The sequence below is a fragment of the Chiloscyllium punctatum genome, chromosome 11, assembly GCF_047496795.1.
Source record: "Chiloscyllium punctatum isolate Juve2018m chromosome 11, sChiPun1.3, whole genome shotgun sequence".
Classification (NCBI taxonomy): Eukaryota; Metazoa; Chordata; class Chondrichthyes; order Orectolobiformes; family Hemiscylliidae; genus Chiloscyllium; species Chiloscyllium punctatum.
This window is the reverse complement of record NC_092749.1, coordinates 42,780,119-42,807,711: the sequence shown is the minus strand read 5'-3', so window position 1 is coordinate 42,807,711 and position 27,593 is coordinate 42,780,119. Positions and strand designations below refer to the sequence as shown.

Here is a 27,593-nt window from a genome sequence, read left to right as displayed (position 1 = left end):
TTCTGTTATCATCTTGGGTACAAATTTGATCCATGTAGTATAATCCAATTGTACTTTTTCTTAAACATAGTACAATGAACATTATTGAGACAGAAACATAATAACAAAGCAATGGTGAATTTAGCAACTGTTGTTTGCATTGCTTAAAAAACATGTATAACATTATATATTTGATTCTTTTCATTATTTAGGGGTATATCAGATCAGCAGGCAAATTAAAGCACATGATGGCAGTGTATTCACTCTCTGCCAAATGAGAAATGGAATGCTGCTTACAGGAGGTGGAAAGGATCGCAAAATCATCCTTTGGGATCATGACCTCGTTGCTGAAAGAGAAATTGAGGTAAAACTATGCTGTACCTTTTAAGATTGTAGAAATATTTGATTCCAGAACACTTAATCCTACGCAGTCTCTGAGAAAGCTGTGATACAATATATTCTTTTTGTCTGAAGGTATTTTCTAAAATGTTGAATCTGATCATGATGTGGGAATGCATTTAGAGAGAATCTTTAAGGGAATCTGTGTTGTACCATGTTATGACACTTCTGTAAATAATATGCAGAAGAAAGCATTAAAAGTAGTTTAAAAATGGCATCTGTAATTTTTTTTCTGCTTTGGTCTAGGTCCCTGATCAGTTTGGAGCCATTCGAGCAGTAGCAGAGGGAAAGGGGGACCAGTTTCTGATCGGTACATCGCGCAATTTCATTTTAAGAGGAACGTTCAATGATGGCTTTCAGATAGAAGTACAGGTGAGTGATATCTTAAAATGTGAGACTTCACCTGAATAACTCGGCATTGTTTTTCTGTGAAGAAGCATTTTGGGGGAACGCTTAACTGTAAAGATGTGTCACATTTATGGTAATCATAAAAATAGATTGTTCAATTCTTTTCATCTGCAGCTAAGTTTATATTTTATTTAGAATAATTTGCATTTTTAGTTATTGCATTAAAAAAATTAGTTTGAATTCCATTAAAGGGACAACAAAGTTAATTCAAAAGTTAGAACAGAATTTATCTTCTCATATACTTATGCATAGTACCTTAGTTTCGTTTGCGCTTTTGTATAGTATCATGAATTTCTATTGTTCAAACTAATTTTTTTCAAAGGGATGGAATAACTTCCCTATCTTTCTATCTGGTGTAACAGGAAAGCGTTTGTAAATAATTCTGACTAGATATTGAGTTGTTTGTTTCTAAAGTTTACTATTTTAATCATGGCAGGGTCATACTGATGAACTTTGGGGTCTTGCTACACACCCTTTCAAGGATCTTTTCCTTACTTGTGCCCAGGATCGACAGGTTTGCTTGTGGAACTCTGTGGACCACACACTTGAGTGGAACAAGCTCTTGGATGTAATTATTTTCTGCATTTTTATTTTGGAAAGACATGAGATTTTGTATATTGACCTCTTTTTGGCATAGTTACAGATTCAGTGAATTTTAAGTGGTATGGCAATTTAAAAGAAAATTAAGCCACTTAACCTCTCCTCTTTATTTTTCATCATAAGTAATGTCATACATTTCCTTTGATTTGTTGATAATAGTTCTAGGAGGAGAGGGCAAGAAAGATCAGTGAAACAAACATGAGCATTCTCCCAGCCCAATTCCTTCCTTTTGTCATTCAGTGAGTTATAAACTAAAGCATAGCATGTGCATTCAATGTAGTGAGAATTCTACTTGGCACAACAATGAACTCCCGATCTCAACTGTATTTTGCTTTCATGTGAGTTTTTTTTGAGTTAGTGTGAGCATGGACTGTGATTCTTAGAGATATGCTGCGAAGTATGATTCAGTTTAAAAAAAAATTTTAGTTACCATATTATGTGATTGACTGCATAAGCTTCCCTAGTTTTGATTATAGTTTAGATATATCTGGTGAAGCATCTAGGTACTGTAGCCAAGAAGTATAATTGGAAGAAAATACTTTATTTGAAAGAAAGTATGATATTTTCTTTGGTCCTTCTTTAGGAACCAGGTCATTGTGCTGAATTCCATCCCAGCGGTGTAGTGGTTGCAATTGGAACACACTCGGGCAGGTAAATCCGATCATGTGTGTTGAATACTTCAGTCTGTGTGCATGCATAGCTTTATGGTCTAATAGAGAGTTTTGTATTGCCAAACCTTTATTTTCATACTGAACTTGGGCTGGACAGTGAGAGATGCATTATAGCATTCTGGTGTCGCAACTCTCCAGTTGATGTTTTTCATTAACACAAAAGCTTAAATAAGATGAGGAATACTAAAGTTGGAGGATCAAGTTTATGATTTTTCAGTGAACTATGTAGTTAATGCAATGTAGCTTAAGTTATTTACCTGGCTCATACTTGTTTTATTGCAGATTCTAGAATGGGAGTAAATAAACTCAATTGTTTATATTGAGAGAATAAAATGTGTAACTTGAAATAAGCTTTATCGATAGGATGTATTTCTAATTTGTGGTCAATAAAATAAAATTAATAAAGTTGTGTAAGGGTGTGATGGGTTAATGCTGAGAACTGCATTAAGCACAGTCTAATATACTGATGTCAGATGGCCTCTGGCAAGAGAATGGCTTTGCATCTCAATGGAGTAAATCTTAATATTGAGATCGCTTAAGAGAAAGTGAGGACTGCAGATGCTGGAGATCAGAGCTTAAAAATGTGTTGCTGGAAAAGCGCAGCAGGTCAGACAGCATCCTCTTAGTCATAGTTACAATGGTCTTATACCAATGTAACTTGTACTGTCATGTGGTAGACTATATCTTGTTTAAGACAAGCTGCTTTTTAAACTACCCTGAGATTTTCCTCTCCCATGGTGAACTAGGTAGTTCTTGTATATCTCTACCAGGAAAGAGATCAGTTGTAACAATTCTACCCGATGGATCTTACACCATGGTGAACTGTGGTGAGGATTCATGTTATAATAGTTTAACATATTAGAAATACAATTTGATAGCAACTAATTGTCTAGATTTCAAACTTCATGTCTACAATGTCACTATTATAAATTTTGTAAAGTTTCAGACAGGACACTTTTGGCATGTTACGTCAAATCTTCAGTTTTTGATCCTCAACAAATTTGCCAGCAGAAAGGTAAAGGTACCATTTTAACAGGCATACTGCTGCTACCCTCGCTGGACAGTCATTTGTATGCAGGCAGGTTGATCAGTCTGCAGAAACATCAGAATTAGGGAGGGTCCTAGAGGACTGGAAAATCGCTAACATTGACACCCCTGTTTAAAAAGGGAGTAAAGCAAAATACGGACAATTACAGACCAATTAACCTAACCTTGGTGGGTAAAATCCTGGAATCCATTGTGAAAGATGAGATTTCTGAATACTTGGAAGTGTATTGTAAACAGGGCAAAATCAGCATCGTTTCATCAAGGGGAGATCATGCCCGACAAATCTGCTACAATTCTTTGAGGAAGTAACAAGCAGGGTTGACGAAGGAGAGCCAGTGGATGTTTTTTAACTGGACTTCAAGAACGTCTTTAACAAAGTGCCGCATAGGAGGCTGCTGAGTAAGGTAAGGGCCCATGGTGTTAGAGGCAAGGTGCTAGCTTGGATAGAAGCTTGGCTGTTTGGCAGAAAGCAGAGAGTGGGGATAAAGTGGTCCTTCTCAGGATGGCAGTCGGTGAAAAGTGGTGTCCCACAAGGCTGAGTGTTGGGACGACAACTTTTTACTTTATACATTAATGATCCAGATGAAGGAACTGAGGGCATTCTGGCTAAGTTTGCACATGATACAAAGATCGGTAGAGAGACAGGTGAGGAGGCTGCAGAAGAATTTGGACAGATTAGGAGTGTGAGCAAAGAAGTGGCAGATGGAGTACAACATAGCAAAGTGTGAGGTCATGCACTTTGGTAGGAAGAATAGAGGTATGGACTATTTTCTAATTAGTTTCTAAATGGGGAGAAAATTCAGAAATCTGAAGTGAAAAAAAGACTTAGGAGTTATAGTCCAGGATTCTCTCAAGGTAAATTTGCAGATTGAGTCAGTAATTCGGAAGGCAAATACTTGAATATAAAAGTAGGGATGTACTTCTGAGGCTCTAGGTGGCTCTGGTCAGACCACATTTGGAGTATTGTGCGCAGTTTTGGGTCCCTTATCTCAGGAAGAATGTACTGGCCCTGGAGTGTGTTCAGAAGAGGTTCTTGAGAATGGTCCCTGGAATGAAAAGTTTAACATATGAGGAACGTTTGAGGACTCTGTTTATACTCAATGGAGTTTAGAAGAATGAGGCAGGGCTCTAATTGAAACATACAGAATACTGAATAGTCTGGGCAGAGTAGATGTTGGGAAGATGTTTCCATTGGTAGGAGAAACTAGGACATGAGAGCACAGACTTAGAATAAAGGGAAGACCCTTTGGAACAGAGATGAGGAGAAATGTCTTCAGCCAGAGAGTGAATGAATCTATGGAATTCATTGCCACAGAAGGTTGTGGATGTTAGATCATTGTGTATATTTAAGATTGAGATAGGTTCTTGATTGTAAAGAGGATCAAGGGTTAACTGGGAGACCGTGGAGAATGGGATTGAGAAACCTACCAACCATGATTGAATGGAGGAGCAGACTCAATGGCCTGAATGGCCTAATTTCTGCTCCTATGTCTTATGGTCTTGTTCATTGTTACTAAACTGCAGTGCAATCTACCGATGGTACAATAAGGAGAGAAACATTCCCTATTATTTCTTTCTCCACTAGACCCACAGTCAGCAAGAATAAAAGACATAATTGACTAAATTTAGAATTAAAATATGAAAGCCAGTACTCCTATAAACTGTTGCAGCTCAAAGGAGTAATTTTTCAAAGTTCTCATTGACTCCATTTTCAGGAAGCTGTTATCTGTACTCAGATTATTTACTTATTTTAAACCCTTCCAAAGGAAAATGGAAGAAAATGAAATCTCTCCACAGAGAAAAACAGTTTTGGACCATTTTGCATCCAATAAATTGACATATGGGAAATCGTGGCTTTTTTTTTGTCTCAGTCATATAGCCACAAAGAACTTCAAATGCAGGGTAGTGCTGCTCCATGTGTTTCATGTGGTTTGGCATTTGTGATTCTGACAAGCCATATATTAAAGAATATCCACATAGTGATGGATGATTCAGTTTGTGGTCGAGATAGAAACACTGAACAGGGCTCGTCATTTCCTGAATTTCAACAGTTCATTTTCAGAGCATTGTAAAATGACTGTGTAGTTATTTTACTGCTGTTGAGAATTCAGAGGTGGGTGAAATTTGTTGAAATATTGTACCTTAGCTAAAAACAAAGCATTGCCAATGGGTTATCTCAATAGTTCGAGCATCAAAGAGTATATCATACGAAATCTGTGCCTTGCTCTGATAAGTTGAGGTCTATGAGCAAGACTTGATACAAATGTTTCCTGTCTGTCCAAGTGTGTCATGCACTGTTCAATTTTTTTACAGCTAGATCATATTATGGATATCATGGGGAAAATATTTCATAGTTATTTCCACTTATTCAGATCTGCAGTGTACTTAAATATAAAACTATTTGTCCAGACTGTCTCATGTTGAGAAGGATTAGAATGATTAGGCAAAATATATTCTAACATTAACCTGAAGAGCAATACTTCTAACTTATCTAATGTTTTGCCACAAGTTGCTAGAAAATTAATGATATTTGTAGTCTCATTCTCATTTAATGCTACATTTTGGCTCTTTTGGTTACATTTTATAAGATTTCCAAAAAGATGCAGGTGAAGTGCATCAAGATAGAAATAAGAGTTTTGCTGAAAAAAAGAGAAACACTTGTGAAGCTTTTTGTCTTGCACTCATTAAGAGAGATGCAAGAAAGCAAAATTTCAAACAGTGAATTAAAGCATGAAAAAAGGGTGCTGATTGGTTGTTAAGTTGACTCTGGTCACGTTGTTAATATGACAAATACACCAGGGAGCTGTTCTCCCACACTTTCACGCAATCCAGACATTGAGCAATGTCTGAACATATTCCTTTTTTCTACAGAGGACAGATCCCTGCATTTAAATATCAAGTGCATAAGGAACACAATATGTGCCCGACTCATAATCTTTAATTGCTTTTCTTGTAATTCTTAGCATGGTCACATACTGACTGTGTTCAAAATATGTGTGCTTGCTGAACAATCGAAGTCCCTGTCCTGATGAATACAAGATGAAAAGTTTTGTGTTGTTTCAACAATGTTCAATTTCTCTATTACCAAATGATTAGGGGTAGGGTCATTGCATTCTAAAGATTCTGAACAGTGAAAAGGTTTTTGTGGTCCTGATCAATGATTATATCCTTTTACATGGAAATCTTTAAAGAGTGTTTAGAGCTGGTTTTGTCTGTTAATACGTACTTTCATGGTTAACGAAGCTGTGAGGAAGGAAGAAAAGCAAAATAAGTTATGGATAGTTATGGATAGTATTATGTGAAAGGTGGGTGCTTATAATATTGTGTAGTTAGCCTGAGGATTGAACAAATTTTACAAACAGCAATGAAGGACTACATAACTGATAAGTGAAAAAAATAGAAAATTAAAGTAAATAGTAGGAAACATAAATTTAAGAGCTTTTAAAAATATGCAAAAAGGAAGAGAGTAGACTAAGTCAAACAGTGATCCCTTAGAGGCTAAGATCAAATGAATTGTGATCAAGAATAAGGAAATGGCAGAAATAAACAACTATCTTGATTTGCCTTCACAGAATGCAGAAGGCATACTCAAACTTGTGCAGAACCTAGGGATAAACTGAGAGAGGTTCTGACGGGGTAGATACATTGTATTCTTCTCACTCGAGGGCCTCGAATTTCTCGAATATTTTAAACTGAAAGGGGTAAATCTTTTAAAACTCAGATAATGAGAAATGGTTTTCACACTGTGTCATTGATCTTTATAGTTGTCTACCCAGAGGGTCATGGATCCTTCAGTCATAGAGTATATTCAGGAGTGCTTAAATTCTTAGAAAATCAAGCGATAATGAAAATTGGTTAGGGTGTGGATTGAAATCAAATATCAACCATGATCTTATTAAATGGCAGAGCAGATTTGAGGGACCATATGACGACCTTGATAAAAGTGGAGATGCTATATAAGGTGGTTAGAGTTGTAGTCTAACAATCTTGGCAATGTTAGCACAACTGTGAAGAAGCAGAGAAAAGTTAGTAGCATTTACCCTTGTGGAGTGCAGAAGATCATTATTAATCTTCTGCCACTGCTGGGCATTTCTCCTGCTGCACATATTAGCACTGACCCAGGTGGTCAGCTATGACCTAGCTGCTGGCTGTGACTGGTGAGGTGACCTCTTTTGCCAATCCACAGGAAAGAAGGTGATCCTCCTGTTCACCACCTTGCCTACCAGTGTCTTCATGCTCTCATCACTGTTGTAGGCTGGCAGCTTCCCTTCTGGAAGACATCCTTTCCCAAAGTGTTGGAGCAGCAGGGTATGAAGGATAGTTTCTGCCTTACAGGTTTTTGAAGTGGTAAGCAGCTGGATTTTAAATACAATGCCAACTGTGTGAACAGTGCAAGATCCCACTAGCAGTGAATACTTCTGCCTTTGCTGTCGCATGTTTTAACTTGTGGAGTATAGGTCGATAATTAATGAGGTGAGCAGCAGAAGATTGCATGAGAAAAGTAGCCATGGCAGGGAACCTCCATAAATTCCTTGACAATGACATTTAGTCAAAATGGGAAAATTCAATTCAGTGTTTCAGTTCTTGCTGTTTAATTGAAAATTGGCAATTGAAAATGTGTAAATTTTAAATAAGTGATAGGTGAGGTTGGGGGCAGATGGGGAGAAGAACGTAAGTGTATATCTGTGCTATTGTGGAAAGCTTGCCAGCTGTTAGCTCTGTTAACAGGTATTGCTGAGCTAGCTGAACATGCCCAGCATTTTCACTTTGTATTTTTAAACTTGATTCAATGCTGCATTGAAGATGTAGTATCTGCAATATCATATCCAAGACTTGCAAAATGCATCTGCTAACCTGTTTTGCATGTCTTCTACTTAGTCAGGCCAGGACATGTCCTTGATGATGTCCTGTTGTTTTTATACGGTTAGACTGAAGCTACTTATCTAGGTGTAAAAGTATTCTTATAACTGTCCATTTAGAGGTGCCTTAGATTTTTTGAAGATGACTTTGGCATTTTCAAAAGCTACTTTCAACTTGTGCCATTCTACATTTTATATACTTTGCTCATGAGTTTAATTCTGCTGTTGTTATTTCAATGCTTGCACATGGCAGTAGGGTGGGAATCAGAAATTAAGATCTCATTAACTATTGAGAAATGTTTCAAAGGCATCCAATTTTCAGACACTGTTTTTATTGTTTTCTTGTACCATTTAATAAAGGTAAGAGCTTTGCAGTCATAGTCAAGAAAAACATTGAAATTTGTCATACTATTGCAGAACTTTGCAATTCAGTCAATGGGAGCATCATGATTTTCTAATATATGCCTTTACACAGTTGATCCATTCTAAAGTTTATCTAAAATGGTGCATCCATTTTCGAAGCATGCACCTCCATATTACATTCTTTCGCTGGTACTCAAGTAATGCATTCCGACCTCTCTAGCTATGTCAAGGGCATCTTGAAAGCCATTATACAGTGGCATTTCCCCCCCCCCCCCAAATTTAGGTCACGACAATACAGATTTCTTTCAGCAACTCTGTACCCACGACTAATTGAACCAGGGACATTCCTGTCACAATGGACGTTTCAGTACTCTACACCAGCATCTCCCACAATGATGGCATGACTGCAATAGCCTTGGTACTCAATAACAACTGCCAATCTCCGAGCACCATCCTACAACTCATCCGCTTCATCCTTGACCACAACATTTGCATCTTTGACAGCTAAGTCTTCATCCAGACGCACAGAACAGCGGTGGGACCAAATTTGTACCCCAATATGCCAACTTTTTCATGCACAAGTTTGAATAAGACTTATTTGCTGCACGGGACCTCCAACCAGCATTATACACCAGATATATTGATGACATTGTCTTCCTCTGGACCCATGGTGAGAAGTCACTGAAACAACTACACAATGATATCAACAAGTTTTCTCTCACTATCAGACTTACCATGGACTACTCTTTAGTATGTGTCACATTTTTGGGCACTCATCTCCATCAAGGATGGGCACCTCAGTACTTCACTCTACAGCAAACCCACTAATAACCTCATGATGCTACACTTCTCTGGCTTCCACCCTCAACATAGTAAAACAACCAAGCCCTACACATACACAGGATCTTTTCAGATGAGGAGGAACATGATAGACACCTGAAGGTGCTCAAGGATGCCCTTGTAAGAGCAGGGAACGATACTCAACTCCTCAGTCACCATGGGATGCAACTAATTGGGTACCCTTCATTGTCCAGTACTTCCCAGAACAGAGAAACCACACCACGTTCTTCGCAACCTGCAACACATTATCGATGAGGATAAGCACCTTGCCAAGACTTTCCCTGTGCCTTCAGTTCTTGCCTCTAAACAACCGTCAAGCCTTAACTAGACCGTTGTTTGCAGCAAACTGCCCAGCCTTCAGGACAACATCAACCACAACACTGTACAACCCTGTCATGGCAACCACTGCAAGATGTGTCAGACTGTCGACATGGATACCACTATTACACGTGGGACACCACACAATGTGTACACAGCAGGTACTCATGTGACTCAGCCAATGTTGTCTATCTCATAAGCTGCAGGCAAGGATGCCTTGAGGCATGGTACATTGGTGAGACTAGGCAAACACTAAATAAACAGATGAATGGACACCGCGCAACAATTGTCAGTCAGGGGTGTTCCTTCCCAGTCAGGGAACACTTCGGCAGTCAGGGACATTGAGCCTCGGATCTTTGGGTGACTGTCCTCCAGGGTGGACTTCAGGATACACAACAAACACAGTAGTAGAGCAGAGGCAGATAGCCCATTTTGGTACCAACGAGGATCGCCTCAAATGGGGTTCATGTCACTGTACAGGTGACCCCACTACACTATTCTCACTCTTTCTCACAGTGTCACACTCATTCTCTCTCGCCCTCTTGCTCTCTGGCCCGCCCTCTCGCTGTCATTCTCTCTCATGCCCCTCCCCCACACCACCCTGCTCGTGTCCTCCCCGCTTGCACCCCCTCTCTCTGCTCCCCCGCCCTGTTCCCCCCCCCTTTTCCCTGCTCCCCCCTCCTTCCCTGTCCCCCTCTCATGTACACCTACACACACACACACACACACACACACACACACACACACACACACACACACACACATCAGTCAGTGGGGTGAATTTGAACATTATATATGCAGATATATTCTAGTTTTCTCAAAAAGCGCACAATCTGCAGGCTGTCAATCCATGTAATATTTTATGAATTCCACTTTGGAAATAGAACCAGTCTGACCCAAGATTGGGATACAGACAGACTCTAACCCATCGCCTTTAATGCATTGTCTGAGCTGAGATGTCACTTTTTTTTATAAAACCTAAAGTTGTCTTGAGAATGTGACTTAGAAGAAGTTCTGGGATTTCTATATTAATGAACCGAAACTGCAACCCATTCTAAAAGATGAAAGACTTAACAGCAATTTAGGTTTGTTCAATATATAAAATATCAGTTGCATGACACTAATCTTTTGCTGTAAATGCTGTGTCTTAAGGTCGTGCTCCACAGCTACTTGATGAAGGAGCTCCGCTCCAAAAGCTAGTGCTTCCAAATAAACCTGTTGGACTATAACCTGGTGTTGTATGATTTTTAACTCAGTATTTTTAGATCAAATTCTCTTCACAATTAACATAAGACAAGCATCTCTCTTCACTTTTAGGCGAGGCTTCTGTCATTTATTTAGAATATTAACATAGCACAGCTATATGTGAGCAAGTATTAAGCAGAATGAAATAGTTGAAAAAAGGAAATGTTTTAAATGATTAGTGGACTGAAGAAGACTTTGTCAAGTAAATATGACGCTTATTGATGAATACTGCAATATAGTAAGGAATTGCATAATTATAGATGAGCTTGATTTATTAATATTTCTTGCACAACAGGTGGTTTGTTCTAGATGCTGAGACTAAAGACCTGGTTTCAATACACACTGATGGGAATGAACAGCTCTCAGTGATGCGATATTCTCCAGGTAATTGAATTTGTTTCACACTTGTTCCAATTACTGTAATATAACAACATTTAAAATGTTTTACTGGTATCATGAGCAAAATTTGTTTGCTAATGAAAAGCTTCTGATTATAGATACATAGAAAATAGGAGTAGAAGTAGGCCATTTGGTCCTTCAAATTCATTCCATTATTAATAATGATCACGACTAATCACTCAACTCATCCTGTTCCCACTTTGTCCCCATACCCTTTGATCCCTTTCCCCTAAGAACTATATCTTACTCCTCCTCGAAAACATTCAATGTTTTTGTCTCAACCTCTTTCTATGGCATACGATTCCACAGGCTCGCCACTGGGTGAAGAAATCTCTCCTCATCTCAGTATCCAATGACTCATTGCCATATCCTGAGACTGCAACCCTAGTTCTGGATTTCCCAGTCATCAAGAAGACCCTTCATACATTTACCCTCTCTAGTCATTAAGAACTATGGCACAGAAAAAGGCCTTTCCCCTCCTATTAGAATTTTATAGATTTCTATGATAGTCCCCCCCCACCAAGCTTCTAAACTACAATGACTATACCCTAACCGATCTAATCTCTCCTGCTGTCCCAGGAACAATCTGGTAAACCTTTGTTACACTCCCTCCATTACAAGAATATCTTTGTTTAGATATCAGAATTGCACACAATACTCAAGAAGGCCTGTACAGTTACAGCTAGACATCTCTGCTCCTGCACTCAAATCCCTCACTGAATGTCAGCGTACCATTCACCATCTGCTGCTTGCTTACTTTCAGTGTCTGAAGTACAAGATACTGAAGTCTAGTTGCATCTCCTCCTTTTCCAATCTATCACTGTTTAGATGATCTGCCTTTGTATTTTTGCTTCCAAAGTGGAGAATCTCACATTTATCCACGTTATACTTCATCTTTCATGCATTCATCCCTTTTATTCAACTTGTCCAAAACACACTGAAGCATCTCTGTATCCTCCTCACAGTTCACGTTCCAAACCAGCTTTGTGTAACCTTAGAGACTTTACTTTAATTCCCTCATCTAAATCATTTATATATAAATTGTGAATAGCTAGGGCATACACACTGATCCCTGTGGCACTCCACTTGTCACCGACTGCCACTCAGAAAAAGGCATATATTTAGTCCCACTCTTTGTTTGCTTGTCCATAACCAGCTTCCGATGTGTCAGTACCCACAATTCCAAGTGGTTTAATTTTACTTACACATCTCTTATATGGAACTTTTATATATGAGATATAAAGTAAATAGACCAAATAAAACACACCCACTAGCTTTTTTAAAATTAACTCTACTAGGTACATCCTCAAAAAATTCCAATTGATTTGGCAAGCATGATTTCCCTTTCGTAAATCCATGCTGACACTGTCTAATCCTGTCAATGTTTTCCAAGTGCTATATTATTAAGACTTTTATAATGGACTCTTGCATTTTCCCTACAAGAATGTCCAGTTCAACACCTATAATTCCCTAATTTCTCTTTTCCTCCTTTTCTGAATAGTGAGGTTAGATCAAATATCCAGCAATCCATAGGGACTGTTCTGGAGTCTATAGAATCTTGAACGATAACCACAAATAATACTGCAGTTTTGAGTGCCACTTACTTATCTACTCAGGGATGTAGATTAAAGGGCCCTGGGGATTCGTCAGCCTTTAATTCCATCAATTTCCCAACAACATGTATCTACTAATACTGAGTTCCTTCAGTTCCTATCTCTCACTAGACACTCTGTTCCCCAATATTTTTGCAATATTAATTGTGTTCTCCTCTATGAAGACAACCAAAATGATTCCGACTATAAGGGACCCACATTTATCTTCATTAATCTTTTTCTCTTCATGTGCAAACTGTATATAAAAGTTTCTGGTCCCTGTAAGCTTACTCTCGTACTCTTACTTTCTCCTCCTTGATCAATCCCTTTGTCCTCTTTTGCTGAAATCTAAATTGCTGCCAATCTTCAGGTCTGCTGTTTTCTTCAGCCAATTTGTACACTCCTTACTTAGATCTAGTACTATCTCTAATTTTCCTTTTTAGGCATGGTCAGACCACCTTTCCCACTTTATTTTTGTGCCAGTCAGGAATGAACAATTGTTGTGGTTTCTCCATACACACTTTAAATGCTTGCCTATCCACTGTCATCCTTTTAAATAATGCTCCCCAATTTATCATAACCAGCTCATGCATCATAATATCATAGTTTCGCTATTTAGACTCAGGACCCTAATCAACTACACCACTCTCCATCTTAAAGAAGAATTCTGCCATATTATGGTCACTCTCCCCCAAGGGGACTGGCACAGCTAGATTGCCAATTATTCCTTTTTCATACAACAGTACCTAATCTAGGATGGCCTGTTCACTGGTTGTTTTCTCAATGTATTGATCCAGAAAGCCATATCATATACACTCTAGGAAGTCGTGTTCCATAGAATTGTTACAGGTTTGATTCTTTCGGCATTCATGCAGAAACCGGAGTTGTTCATATGTGGCGCTATCCTGTGCCAACCGCCTAAGTGCCACATTGGAACAGGTTTGATTTGACCTATCTATATGCAGATTACAGTCGCCCATAATGTGCCTTTCTTGCTTGCGTCTCTTGTTTCTTATGTAATACCTTCTCCAATGTTACCACTTCAATTGAAGGGTCATTATACAATCCTGACTACTATATTCCTTTGATGTTTTTAAGCTCTGCCCATACAGATTCCACTTCCTCTGTTGTGTTAAAACTCATTAACCAGCAATGCTACTCTATCTCATTTTCTTCTTTGTCCTTTCTAAAATCTGTATACCCTTGGATCTTCAGTCCTCATTGCTGTTCACTCTGCTGTTATGCCTCCAAAATCCCAACTATATCATACCTATTTATATCTATCTGTGTGACTAATTTCTCCACTTTATTATGAATACACCATGCATTAAGGCCTGGTCTGTTATGGGTTCTTATACCCTTTCTCATTATTTTGCACTGTGGCCCTGTTTGATTTTTGCCTTTAATTCTCTCTCCATAACTTCTTATTTCCCGATCTGTCTTTAGTTTTTGTCATTGTTTCCCTTTTCTCTATAGCCTTGTGTAGGTTTCCACCACCACCACCACCATTGCCATTTTAGTTTAAAGTCGACCCTTCCTCCCACAGAGCCAGTTCAAATGCTTTCACCCTTGCACCATCTCTCCAGTCATTTATTCATCTGATATATCCATTCTTTCCACTCTGACCAGCACATGGCATTGGTAGGAATCCCGAGATCATTACATTGAGGTCCTACTTTTTAACTTGATTCCTGACTAACTATATTCTGCTTTTAGAACGTCATCCCATTGTTAACCTATGCCATTAGTATCTGTGTGTACCACGACCACTAGTTTTTCACACTCCTAGTCCACAATGTCCAATAGCTGCTCCAGACATCCTTGATCCTTGCATCTGGTTGGCAACATGCCAACCTAGTGCCTTGTTTGTGGCCACAGAAACATCTGTCTGTTGCCCTTATGAATGAATTCCATATTACCATAGCCACTCTTATTCATCCTTTGCTGTGCAGCAGAGTTAGGCATGCTTCCAATAATTTGGTTGTTGCTACTTTTCTCTGAGAGGAAATAATGATATCCAAAGTGTATACTTGTTTTACAAATAAGTGGCTGCCTTGTCCTCTCTCATTGTTTGGTAGTCATTCATCCCCTCCATGTTTATAGAATCTTAGTCTTTGAGATGACCACTTCTCTATACGTGCTGTCCATGACATTTTGAGCCCTACGGATGCTCCACAGTATCGTAAGCTATCCAGCTTTGAAACTTGGGCTTCCAGGAGCTGCGTCTGGAGACACTTCTGATGTATTCTGGTCCCAGGCACCGGAACTGTACCTGATTTCCGACAGAGAGCAGGAGGAGCACACCATGACCTTGAGCTCTCCTTACTGCCTGAACTGTTGTGATTTCCCACGTTTCATTCAAGTCTTTTTCCTTGGACTCATCAGGACAATTCACGAGAATATCAATTCAAAGAGAAAACTATCATTTATACTGTATGAGAAGGGGTGCTAATTCATTGGCAAATATTTGGATCGATAGAGGTATTACCATGGAAAATTTGTCAGTTAGGGACGATCAAATGTTAACTGTCAGATACCTGAGGGCAAGTCCTTGAGCACACAGTCAACCTGGCTGGAATCAGATTTAAATAACGTCTGGCAGTTTATAGGTTGCATTACATAAATTGTGTATTATTTTATATATTGTATGAAAGTTAATAGACAGGAAGAAACTGTACCTGCTTGTAAAAGGATCTAGAATGAGAAAGCACAGATTTTTAAGTGATTTGCAAAAACAGAAAAAATGTGAGAAAAAGCTTTTTCACACAACGGCGTGTTTGGGGCAAGACATATGGTGGAAGCAGATTCAGCTGAGGCATTCGAGGGGATATTAGATGATTAATTGAATACATGTAATGTGCAAGAGTACAAGGAAAAGGCAGGGAGAATGGCACCAAATAATGATATTCATTGGATGGCTTGTATGGTCAATATTTCCACAGTTCAAGCCATTCTATGCTTGCATCAGATTTTTTATTTATGTGATAATGAGAGAGTTTTGTCTTCTAAATATAAAAGTCATTACTTGTTGGAGTAATTATACTTGCAACTTTAAAGTGTTGTGTATTTGGGTTCGACTTTTGATGAAATAGAATGCCATCCAATTGCATTGAAGCCCATACAGAGACTTTAATTTTCACACTTGAAAATATCTGCAAATCGTACAAAAGAATTGTAAATTTGATGTTAGATTATGGATGGCTTGAAGTCCAGAAAATAAACATCAACTGTGAACAAGCAATTATTCCTTTCTTGGGGAAGCATACTCCCAGATCCTGCTCGAAAAAAATGTATTTTGAACTTTCATTTCTGTCAAATATCTTCTAAGTTCAGCATTTGATTGCATTTTTTTATCCCTATAATAAAATTGGAAGTTGGCTAAACCTTAGCTTAATTTATAACCTGCCTCAATCCTCTGCTGCAGTTTTACTCTAGCTCCTTGTCTTTGTGGTAAAAACAATGACTGCAGATGCTGGAAACCAGATTCTGGATTAGTGGTGCTGGAAGAGCACAGCAGTTCAGGCAGCATCCAAGGAGCTTCGAAATCGACGTTTCAGGCCAAAGCCCTTCATTTTACCTCGTTGATTTTAACTCCTTGTCTTTGTGTCGTTAGGCTTATATTCAGAATTATTTTTGAGCTATGTAAGTTATTTAGGAGAATGCCCATTCTTTGTCAGTTTCTAGGCTTTCCTGGTACACGTAGTTAAAAATCACACAACAGGATTATAGTCCAACAGGTTTAACCACCTAATGAAGAAGCAGCGCTCTGAAAGCTAGTGCTTCCAAATAAACCTGTTAGACTATAACCTGGTGTTGTGTGATTTTTAACTTTGTACACCCCAGATCAATACCGGCATCTCCAGGTCACTGGTACATGTACCATTTGTTACCAGGAAGATTTTATATTACTGTACGTGAAGTATATCAACTTCTTCCAAAAAAAAATCATTTTTGCTCTAATTATCTAGAGCTTTAAAAAGTACTGATAGATGATTTTGCTTCTTAGGTAGCTTGCCTCTCTGCTGAGTTGGTCCTTGGGGATGTTTACTTTACTGTATCATTTCATATTTTAATTTCATTAACTAATTCCAAACTTATTTTAGCAAAGAAGTTGACATAGTGACATTGTCATTAGACCAATAATCCTGAAGTCCAGGCTAATGCTCTGAAGATGGAAGTATAAATCCCACCATTACAGCTGGTGGAATTTGACTTCAATTAATAATTTGGAATATAAAGCTTGTCTCAATAATGGTGACCATAACCACTATTATGAATTTTTCTAAAAACCCATTGGTTCACTAATATTCTTTCAGGAAGTAAATCTATAATTCTTTCCTGGTTTGACCTACACTTGACTCCAGAACTACTCCAATGCAGTTGACTCGTAACTGTCCTTTGAAATGGCCATTCAGTATCTTTATATAATGAACAAATTATTTAGACCCAAATGTTCCAGATTGGCAAGATGACAAAGGAAAAGCTCTTGCCACAAACATCTCCAGTGCAGCTTTAAGGTTGGCAATAATCAAAATTGAGGCTAATGACCTGATGAAACATGAATTGAAACATTGCCTTTTGTTTCTCTCTGAACAGATGCTTCCTGACTTGTTAACTGTTTCCAATTTTATGATTTTTTTATTTCTTAAAAGAGTGCTGATCTTTGAAATTATGATTTGATCAGCCCCTTTTTTTTATTTAGAACAGGCTTAATGTTACTCTGCCCTTTTTTTAGGCTTCAGCTAATTGAATAATTAAGGTTTCAGTTTCCTGAGAGAGCACATTTGTCATAGTCACTCACGCAACCTGTGCTCAGAGAGCATTAGTGCCAGTTATGAGACAGCTTGTGCCTGAGATTGAATTATAGCAAGCTACTCATAACAGAAGTGTGTGTGTGTGTGACTTTATTAGAGGGCTGGAGATTGCTAATATAATAATTTCAGTAAATTGCATGATATGTTGTTTAAACTACTCCTGACCAAATGTTCAAGAAAGTTTTAGATATTACCAAGAAACTTGATGTGCTGAAACAGCATGGTTATTATTCGTATAGTTAACACTTTATATATTATTTACAGATGGTAATTACTTGGCAGTGGGGTCCCATGACAATTTTATTTACATCTACACAGTAGCTGAAAATGGCAGAAAATACAGCAGACAAGGAAAATGCACTGTGAGTGAGTAATTAAAAAAAACTTTAATGAGTCGAAATTAATGAGAAACGTATGGTTGATTATTATTGATATTTTCTGTGGGCTTGTTCTGTAAAGGCATATGCTTTCACAAAATAGGCTTCTTTTTTAATGTTCTCCTTAACTGTTGAGTTCCAAAACAATCATTGTAGAATATTTGCATATATATTTCTCCCCCCTAATGATTCAACTGAATCAGGAACACAAATATAGCTCGCATTTAAATGCGTTGCTCTAATTTATGTTCCTGTGTTGATCGGTTTTTCTTACAAATTATTTCCAAATTGTTGATGTTGAAAAAGCGTCAATGATCAAAAAAGCTTTGAAAAATCCAATATAGTTTTAATATTGCACCTTTAATTTTAGCCTCCAAATGATGAACTAACATAGAGTGTTGTTGAGAAAATTAAATGTACAGTTATCAAATGTAAATAACATACATTGTAATGTTTAGACAAGAACATAAACGTCCCTATGATGTGTATTTTAATCTTTTAGACATGCGTTTACTATTGGCTGCAAACACTTGGTTATGCTTACTGGTGACAGCAGTGGAAACTGTTGAGGAAAGAAAACACAACTGATCCTTTTTAGGATGCACCTTTTCAATGTTGAATAATTGATTTGTGAGGTGCTGTGAAGTTGTTTTTTAATGCAAGAGAAGTCATAAAGTAATTACAGCACAGAAGGAAGGCATTCAGCCCAATGAATCCAGGTTGATACTCTCGCCTGCAATCTTATTAGAAAACAACAAATGCTGGAGACCACAGCGGGTCAGACAGCATCCATGGAGAGACAGCAAGCTAACATTTCAAATCTAGTTTACTCTTCATCAGAGCTGATAAAGAGTCATCTAGACTTGTAACACTCGCTTGCTCTCTCTCCATGGATGCTGCCTGACCCACTATGATCTCTAGCATTTGTTTTCTGATAAGATTCCAGCATCTATGGTAATTTGCTCCTGCAGTCTTATCAGTCTAATTTCCCCATGCTTTATCCCAATAGTGCTGATGATTACAGCAAGAAGGCCCTTCATGTTTGTTCTGTCTCTCATTAAGAACTACTTTAACCTCCCATTACCCTCCCCTGTTTCCGTCAGTCCTGCAATTTTTTTTCTCTTCAGTCTCCGGGTGCTCCAGTTTCCTCCCACAGTCCAAAAATGTGCAGGTTAAGTGAATTGGCCATGCTAAATTGCCCGTAGTGTCAGGTGAAAGGGTAAATGAATGGGTCTGGGTGGGTTGCTCTTCGGAGGGTCGGTGTGGACTTGTTAGGCCGAAGGGCTTGTTTCCACACTGTTAAGTAATCTAATCTAATCTAATTGTCCAATTGCATTGTCAGTTGTATATGCCCCTTACTACAACAGTGCATTCTGGATCTTAACCATTTGTGTTTTAAAAAAGGATTTTCCACATACTTTGTCAATCACCATATATCTGTCCCTTTTTGCCAATAGTAAGTTTCTTCATTCCTGCTCTCTCAACCCCTCATGGTTTTGAACATGTCTGTCAAATTTCCACAATCATCCCCCAGGAGAACATGTCCAGCTTCTTGAATCAATCCAAGTAATTGAAGTGCCTCATTTCTGAAACCATTGTCATGAATTATTTTGCACCTTTTGTTGTGGACCATGTCAGACTCTCTCAAAACATTTCAAAAAATAGCCCCGACTCTAACTTTGCTAGCTGTTTTAAGCAGATGTAACATGGATATTCCAGGAGAGATGCAACTGATCAAACCATTTAGTTTTAAACAAGGCAGAATTTATTTACAAGATTACTGAATGAAATAAACAAAAGAGAACAGAATATAGAATAACAACCTATCCGAAAACCCAACCTAATGATGATGTTCCAAATACTTGCAACAATCCCCATAAACATCCCTGGCACAAAAGGTAAAATCAAACACAGGGTCTTACAGGAGAGATGTTAGAGAGAGAGGACTAGCATAGACCTGCTTCTTTGGGTCCAGGAGCTTCAAAGCTACCTGACTGCTTTCAGTAAATAGCCAGACTACCAAAACCAAATCAAACCATAGGAAAGCTGAACTGGGAGAACTGGCCACTCCCCTTTCATTGTACAAGTTTTATTTTAAACTTAAAAACCTTTGCCTGAGGCAGTATCTGTTAGCTACAATCAAATTGGCCCTAAAACCCTTCAAACTTAGACTTTTTAGAGTCTGTGTCTTTTATGACCTCTCTGAGGGGAGAAAAAAAAGCCAAGGACAACAAAAGCTTGTTAAAGGAGCAGCATCACACTTAATGTTGTGCCTAAATCAGTCTTTGCACAGTTTTTTTGATAGCTTTTGTACTCTATGATCCTACATATAAAACTCAGGATCCCATTTGCTTTCTCAACCTGGCTTGTCACCTTCAATGGTTCGAGCACACTTTCTCCCAGGTCCTCTACCCTGCACCCCACTTCGAATTCTGCTTTTTCTTTCATATTGTATTCTCATTTTTCCCGTTAAAATGAATCACTTCACATTTCTCCACATTAAATTTTATCAGAAATTCATCCATCTGTTCCACCACCTTGTCTGTTTTCTTGAAGTTTATCAGAAGCCTCCTCAAAGTTTACGAACTCCCAAGTTTGTGTCTTCTACAAATTGTGCCCAGTGCATCCAAATTTAGGCTGCCATGGGTTCTAACAATGATCCATGCTGCGCCCCCTGTTTTTCAGACTGGAAGAAGGTATACAATCATTCAAGTGGTCTGCTGAGTGGTGACACAACCTGAAAGATTAGCCGTGTTTCTCTTCACAGATGCTATCTGACATGCTGGGTACATCTAGCATTTTGGGTTTTATTTGATTTTCTACTGCTCTCTTGTTTTTGGCTACTCAGACAATTCTGTATCAATGTTTCTACTGTCCCATTTAGAGAGTCATAGAGATGTACAGCATGGAAACAGATCCTTCGGTCCAACCCGTCCATGCTGACCAGATATCCCAACCCAATCTAATCCCACCTGCCAGCACCTGGCCCATATCCCTCCAAATCCTTCCTATTCATATACCCATCCAAATGCCTCTTAAATGTTGCAATTGTACCAGCCTCCTCCACTTCCTCTGGCAGCTCATTCCATATTCGTACCACCCTCTATGTGAAAAAGTTGCCCCTTAGGTCTCTTTTATATCTTTTCCCCCCCCCCTCACCCTAAACCTATATCCTCTAGTTCTGGACTCCCCAACCCCAGGAAAAAGACTTTGCCTATTTACCTTATCCATGCCCCTCATAATTTTGTAAACCTCTATAAGGTCACCCCTCAGCCTCCAATGCTCCAGGGAAAACAACCCCAGCCTGTTCAGCCTCTCTGTATAGCTCAAATCCTCCAACCCTGGCAACATCCTTAAATCTTTTCTGAACCCTCTCAAGTTTCACAATATCTTTCTAATAGGAAGGAGACCAAAATTGCACGCAATATTCCAACTGTGGCCTAACCAATGTCCTATACAGCCACAACGTGACCTCCCAACTCCTGTACTCAATACTCTGACCAATAAAGGAAAGCATACCAAACGCCACCTTCACTATCTTATCTACCTATGACTCCACTTTCAAGGAGCTATGAACCTGTACTCCAAGGTCTCTTTGTTCAGCAACACTCCGTAGGACCTTACCATTAAGTGTATAAGCCGTGCTAAGATTTGCTTTCCCAAAATGCAGCACCTTGCATTTATCTGAATTAAACTCCATCTGCCACTTCTCAGCCCATTGGCCCATCTGGTCAAGATCCAGTTGTAATCTGAGGTAACCCTCTTCGTTGTCCACTGCACCTCCGATTTTGGTGTCATCTGCAAACTTACTAACTATACCTCTTATGCTTGCAACCAAATCATTTATGTAAATGACAAAAAGTAGAGGACCCAGCACTGATCCTTGTGGCACTCCACTGGTCACAGGCCTCCAGTCTGAAAAACAACCCTCCACCACCACCCTCCGTCTTCTACCTATGAGCCAGTTCTGTGTCCAGATGGCTAGTTCTTCCTGTATTCCATTTGTTCCAATGATACTAACCTTGCTCGCAAATCTGTTATGTTGCTCCTTATCAAATTCTTTTTGAAAGTCCTTGTGCACCACCCTAATCAACCATCTCTGTTAGCTCTTCAAAATCCTAAATCATATTAGATGGACATAATTTGCCCTTGACAATCTGTGCTGACTCTCCTTCATTGAACAGCTTTGGTAAAAAGTCTTTTAATTTTGTCTTGCTTTTCAAAACCTAGAAATTCTTTCTGACCACTCAAGTTCTAAGTTTATCCTTGTACTTCCTTTGTCAAGGATATAGCATATGCAATTTTCAGTCCTGGCTGTTGTTACATGTCCACTGACTCTCGCAGTTACCTCAACTATACATCCTCTCATCCCGATTCCTGTTTTTAAAAAAAAACTCTCTTCCATTCTCCCAGTTCCTCTGTCTCTGTCACAACCATTCCAATGATGCCAACTTCAACAAGGGGCCCTCCAAAATGTCCACCTTCTTCTTCAACCAAGGATTCCGCACCCCTGTGGTTGACAGGGCCCTCAGTCTTACCCATCTCCCACATCTCGGCCCTCATCCCCTTCTTCCCTTACAATAGTGGTGGTATCCCCTTGTCCTCATTTATTACCCCACCAGCATCCATGTGCAAATTATCAGTAGCCATGTTTTGTGACACTGCCAGAAGGATGCCACAATATATTCAATGCCTCCCCCACAAGTCAGCCTTTTGCAGGATACCTTGGTCCATTCCTCCTCGACTTGCAACACCCCCACAGTACCTTGCCTTTCAATCATAGAAGGTATAACACCTGCCTGTTTACTTCCTCTGTTCTCACTGTCCAAGTGAAGCAGCGCTGTACCTGCACTTCACTCAATCTAATGTTTTGTATTGGCTGCTTATGATATAATCTCTTCTACATTGGGGAGATGAAGCGCAAAACTGGGTGACTGCTTTATGGAACACCTACATTCTATCCTCAAAAATGACCCTGAGTTGCTGGTTACCTGCCATTTCAACACACCATAGTGTTCTCTGGCCAAAATTGGATTGTTCATTGCACTTCACTGTTACTAATCAAAACAATACATCGTAAAAATCACTCTCCTCCAAGTATTTCCTCCATAGGTATCTAGCTCACTAAGTATAGCTCATGCCCTAGCACCTGACCTAATACCTTTTTATAGATGTACCACAGAAAGCATCCTATCTGGATGCTATCACAGCATGGTGTGGCAACTGCTCTTCCCAAGGCGGCAAGAACTAGAGAGTTGTGGACACAGCCCAGTCCATCACACAAACCAGCTTCCCATCCATTGACTCCATCTATACTTCCTGCTGCCTCGGGAAAGCAACAAAGTTAATCAAAGACCCCTTCCACCCCAGTTACACTCTCTTCCACCCTCTTCTATGGGGCAGAAGACGTAAAAGTTTGAATATATGTACAAACAGATTCAAGAATAGCTTCTTCCCTGCTGTTATCAGATTCTTGAATGGACCTCTCAAATGTTAATTTTGATCTTGATCACTCTTTGCAGCTGTAAATCTATTCTGCTACCTTGATGTACTTTGCATGGTACAATCTGTCTGCATAGCATACAAAGCAACACTTTTTTTTCACTGTGTCGATACATGTGACAACAGCAAATCAAAATCTTCCTACTTGATCCGAGGACATTCTGATCAAAGATGTTCTCCTGAGTACATTTCATCATTATTTAGTCCTTGCTTAGAGTCTGAAAAAATATTTTAAGACCAAAATAAAAAGTCAAGTCTGACACCGAAACAAGAAATTGCCAAATATTAACTTTACACAGACTCAGCAATAGGGATTCTAAATCATGTGCTAATATAGCATTTATGAATATTTTACAAACTACATAAGTATTTGAATTCTATAATTTTGATTTTCAGATTAATGTATTATACTGTCAAACTTTGCATGTATTTTGAGCATTAACATGCATATAAACTTGGCTCGTTTATGTAATAAGTCATTCTTTGATTTTCATGATTTTTGCTTTGGAAGTGAAGATATGCTGAGTCAATACAGTTAAACTACAACCTACAGGAATGTCTCAAGTATAAAATGTTATGCAGATTCTAGCACAAGCCTTTTGTTTTCTTTATTTGCTCCATAGCAATTTTCTTTTTTGTTTTGAAATGCTTCATTCTATTGTTCCAATAACCCATGAATTATAAGGACAAATTAATGACTTGCTCAAATTGTTGTGCTTAATGGGATTAGTTTAACATGTTTTAACGTGTTACACACACGATTACAGATTTAAAATTGGCAAAGATAAATGATTTCAGAAAATATTTAGATTGAACAGTTTGTGAAAAGAGCATACTTCCTGTAAAAATGTCAGCACTTCATTGATATGTTACTTACAGTGAATAAACTCTTGCCAATATCTACCTCAATTATTTTGGCACCTATGCTCAAACAAACATGATAGGTATGGCTAGTTCGTGAAGAGTGGATTCTGCAACCAATGATTAATTGGACTTTCCTCTTTCCTCTCCTCTCTCTTTCCCCCGCCCCCCCAAGATATCCTCTCAATTAGTTGGATTTTCTTTTGTCTACAGTTGAGAGTTCCCAGATGTCCTATAAAGTTTCTTTTAAAACCATGGTACCCCATTATATTCTGGGTCCTTTATTTAATGCATGATTGATATCTACCCAGAATGTTGTCCATCTTTGTCTTGCTTTCTTCAGTAATTTTCCATTCTGTTCAGCCAGGGAAAAGATATTTATATTTTTGCTGGAGCAGTGTGCTTCAGCTGATTTTGATTCAGGGTCTGTTTTTCATGATTAGCTTGTTTGGCTTGTTTTAATGTCTGTTTTCCTTGATAGCATTTTTTGGTACCGATTTGGCTATTTCTGAAATACTATGATAAACCTGTTTTCTGAGTCCTCATCATTTTATTACAAAGATTGAGAGGTGGTAATGTCAATCATTTCCCTGAATTAATTTTAAAGGGTTTTCCCGCTACAGTTAATAGTTGTAACTTCAGATATAAACTTTTGTCATTAGAAGCATAGAATAGTTACAGTACAGAAGACGGCCACTTGGCACCCTTCAAGTATCTCTGCAATTAAATTTAGTCAGTCCCAGTCCTTTACCCTTTTTTCATGTAGCCCTGCAATTTTCTTTCCTGCCTAGAGCATATTTGCCAGCCTTTTAAAATCCAGCATTGATTCTACCACCTTCATCACTTCAAACATTTCATTCCAAGTCTTAATCACTTGCTGTGTAAAAACTTTTCCTTCTGTTTGATTCTTTGCCAATCACTAAATGTGTGCCCTCAAGTTCTCAACCATTCTGTCAATGGGAACAGCTTCTCCATCTGCTTTGTCTATATACCTCATGATGTTGAGCTCCTCTATCAAATTTCCTCTCAGTATTTTCCCTCTCCCCTTCTCCCCCCCCCCCCCCAAAACAAAGTGTGTTTTCTGCACCTTCTGTAAAGCCTTCACTTTTTTTTAAAAAGTGTGATGCCAGAATTGCGCACACTCAACTTTGGTTGAGACTGAACCAAGGCTTTGTGAAAGTTTATCGTAACTAACTTGCTTTCACATCTACTCTTTACCCATTTAAAAAAAACTTTTAACCGTTTTCACAATCTGACCTACCAACTTCCAATGAGATGTGTGCTTACTATCCCTGATCTCCTTTTTTATCCCGTGCAACTTTAGGATTATATTCATTCTTCTTGTTATCCCTAAAATATCAATTTGGTTTCCTCTTTAAATTTTATCTGCCAAATAATGTCCCTTTCTACCAAACTGTCTGTCCTTTTTGAAGTATGCTAAGTTCCATAGAGTCATGGCACAGAAGGAAGCAAGTTTGTATGTCCACTCCATGCCAGTTCTACAAGGAACAGTCCAGTCAGCCTCACTCTGCTACCTGAGCCTCAGACCGCTAAAGGTTTATTTTCCTCCAGTGCCTGTCAAATTTCCTTTAGAAATCATTGATCATCTCTGCTTCTACCATGTTCCAAGTCATTACTTCAAACTGCGTTTGTAAAAAAAAATGTTACTCACATTCTCCCCTGCATTTGTGCCCAGAGACTTCATTTGCATCCTATTGTTCCATAATTAGCAAATAGGAACAGCTTTTATTTGTTTACCTTACGTAAATCTGTATAACCTTGTAGACTTCTGTCAAATCTCCCTGCAATCATCTCTAGATTTTTGAACAGTAAAGGAATTAAGGGTTATAGTGATTGGGTGGGTAAGTGGAGTTGAGTCCATGAAAAGATCAGCCATGACCTTATTGAATGGTGGAGCAGTTCGATGGGCCAAATTGCCTGCTTCTGCTCCTGTCTCTTATGTTCTTTTGTTCCTATGCTGAATTGGTCTTCCACTTTCATCTACTTCAGGATGGCGATCATCATGAAAATATGTGAATACATCTTTGTAATTTTGTTTTCGGATCTGTTTAACAATAAATGGCTTTATGCATTATAAAATGCTGCACACCTTTTCTACTACATGTTGGGTTACTAGTAGAGGCATCCCCCATATCTGCGGGTGGTACGTTCCAAGACCTATCACAGATACCGCGGATAGTAGCAAACCCTATTATTTAAATGGGAAATTTACTTCCCCAGCAGACCCCTGGAATTATTTCTGGAATGTTCTGTGTAATATTTTCGGGCTGTGGTAAACCGTGGATAACTTAAGACCACAGAAACTAAAACCGCTGATGTGGGGGTTCCACTGTACAAGCTTTGAACTCCTTCAACTGAGGTGAATGGATTTTGCTTAGTATTATTATCTAGAATTGTCTCTTCCTACTTAGTATTGCATTGAATTCTCAACTTGGTTAGCTGTGATGGTTTCATTTTTGGGTCATCATCTTGAGCAATTTCACACAGGTCTGAAAAGCACATTATGTTGCAAATAGCACCGCAGCCTTCACCTTCTGTAGCTATCAGTCTAACAGTCAGAAACTATTTATCAGTAGACTCTTTCAGCCCAATATTTCCTACGTGTGGTATGACTTGACATGATTCTTCAGAATTATCATCTGAAATTTCTCCAACAGCTATCTTCAGCAAAACACTTGAAGTGCAAGTGGTTCACTTTCTTGGAATTGCCTTTCCCATACTGAATATGTTTCCTTTAATTTACATAGTGATCTCTACATTAGTTACATTTTGTAGTCTGGCCTTGATCTTTCTGCTGATCCTTCTGGAAATATTTCTTCCGTTTCCCCGTGGTCGCACGCTTGTGATACCAAGACTTTGTCTCAGCACAATGCAAACTTCATCCGTTCTCCCATTCATACTGTCTAGCTGATAATTGACAGACTGAGCATCTGTACATTTATAGCTTTTTAAGTAGGTTTTTCTTATGTCAGCAGATATGCTGTGATGGCATGACCTTCCGTACGTAAGACAGTCTGATCTCTAATGAGATCATCTCTGTATTGCTCAAACTTGCAAGATTGAGCTAAATATCTTAGTGCAGTTGTGCACTGATCAGTATTCTGGGTCCGCAGACTCCACTCAGTTTGAATTCTGTTGTTCAAAAATACTATTCTTAAAAAACATTTGTGGGTAATTCAAAGTGGGTTACAAGCCTTTCAAGATTTCTTCAATCTGGCTTTTCAGTTCTTCTGAGAGATCTAAGGTACAATGCAGTTTGTCACCCCCTTTCCCCAGCACTGATGAGAGTTGCTACTCC

At 38.7% G+C, this 27,593-nt stretch overlaps 1 protein-coding gene across 4 annotated transcripts in view; it reads left to right on the top strand.

The window, feature by feature from the left end:
• LOC140482933 (echinoderm microtubule-associated protein-like 4) overlaps positions 1 to 27,593 on the top strand; it is a 290,517-nt gene that overhangs the window by 239,473 nt on the left and 23,451 nt on the right. For all 4 annotated transcript variants that reach the window (XM_072580689.1, XM_072580688.1, XM_072580690.1 and 1 more), the window contains 6 exons: positions 192 to 343; positions 625 to 750; positions 1,223 to 1,354; positions 1,970 to 2,037; positions 11,025 to 11,113; positions 17,799 to 17,896. In XM_072580689.1, coding sequence (XP_072436790.1) covers positions 192 to 343; positions 625 to 750; positions 1,223 to 1,354; positions 1,970 to 2,037; positions 11,025 to 11,113; positions 17,799 to 17,896 — 665 coding nt within the window. The remainder of the gene's footprint in view (positions 1 to 191; positions 344 to 624; positions 751 to 1,222; positions 1,355 to 1,969; positions 2,038 to 11,024; positions 11,114 to 17,798; positions 17,897 to 27,593) is intronic.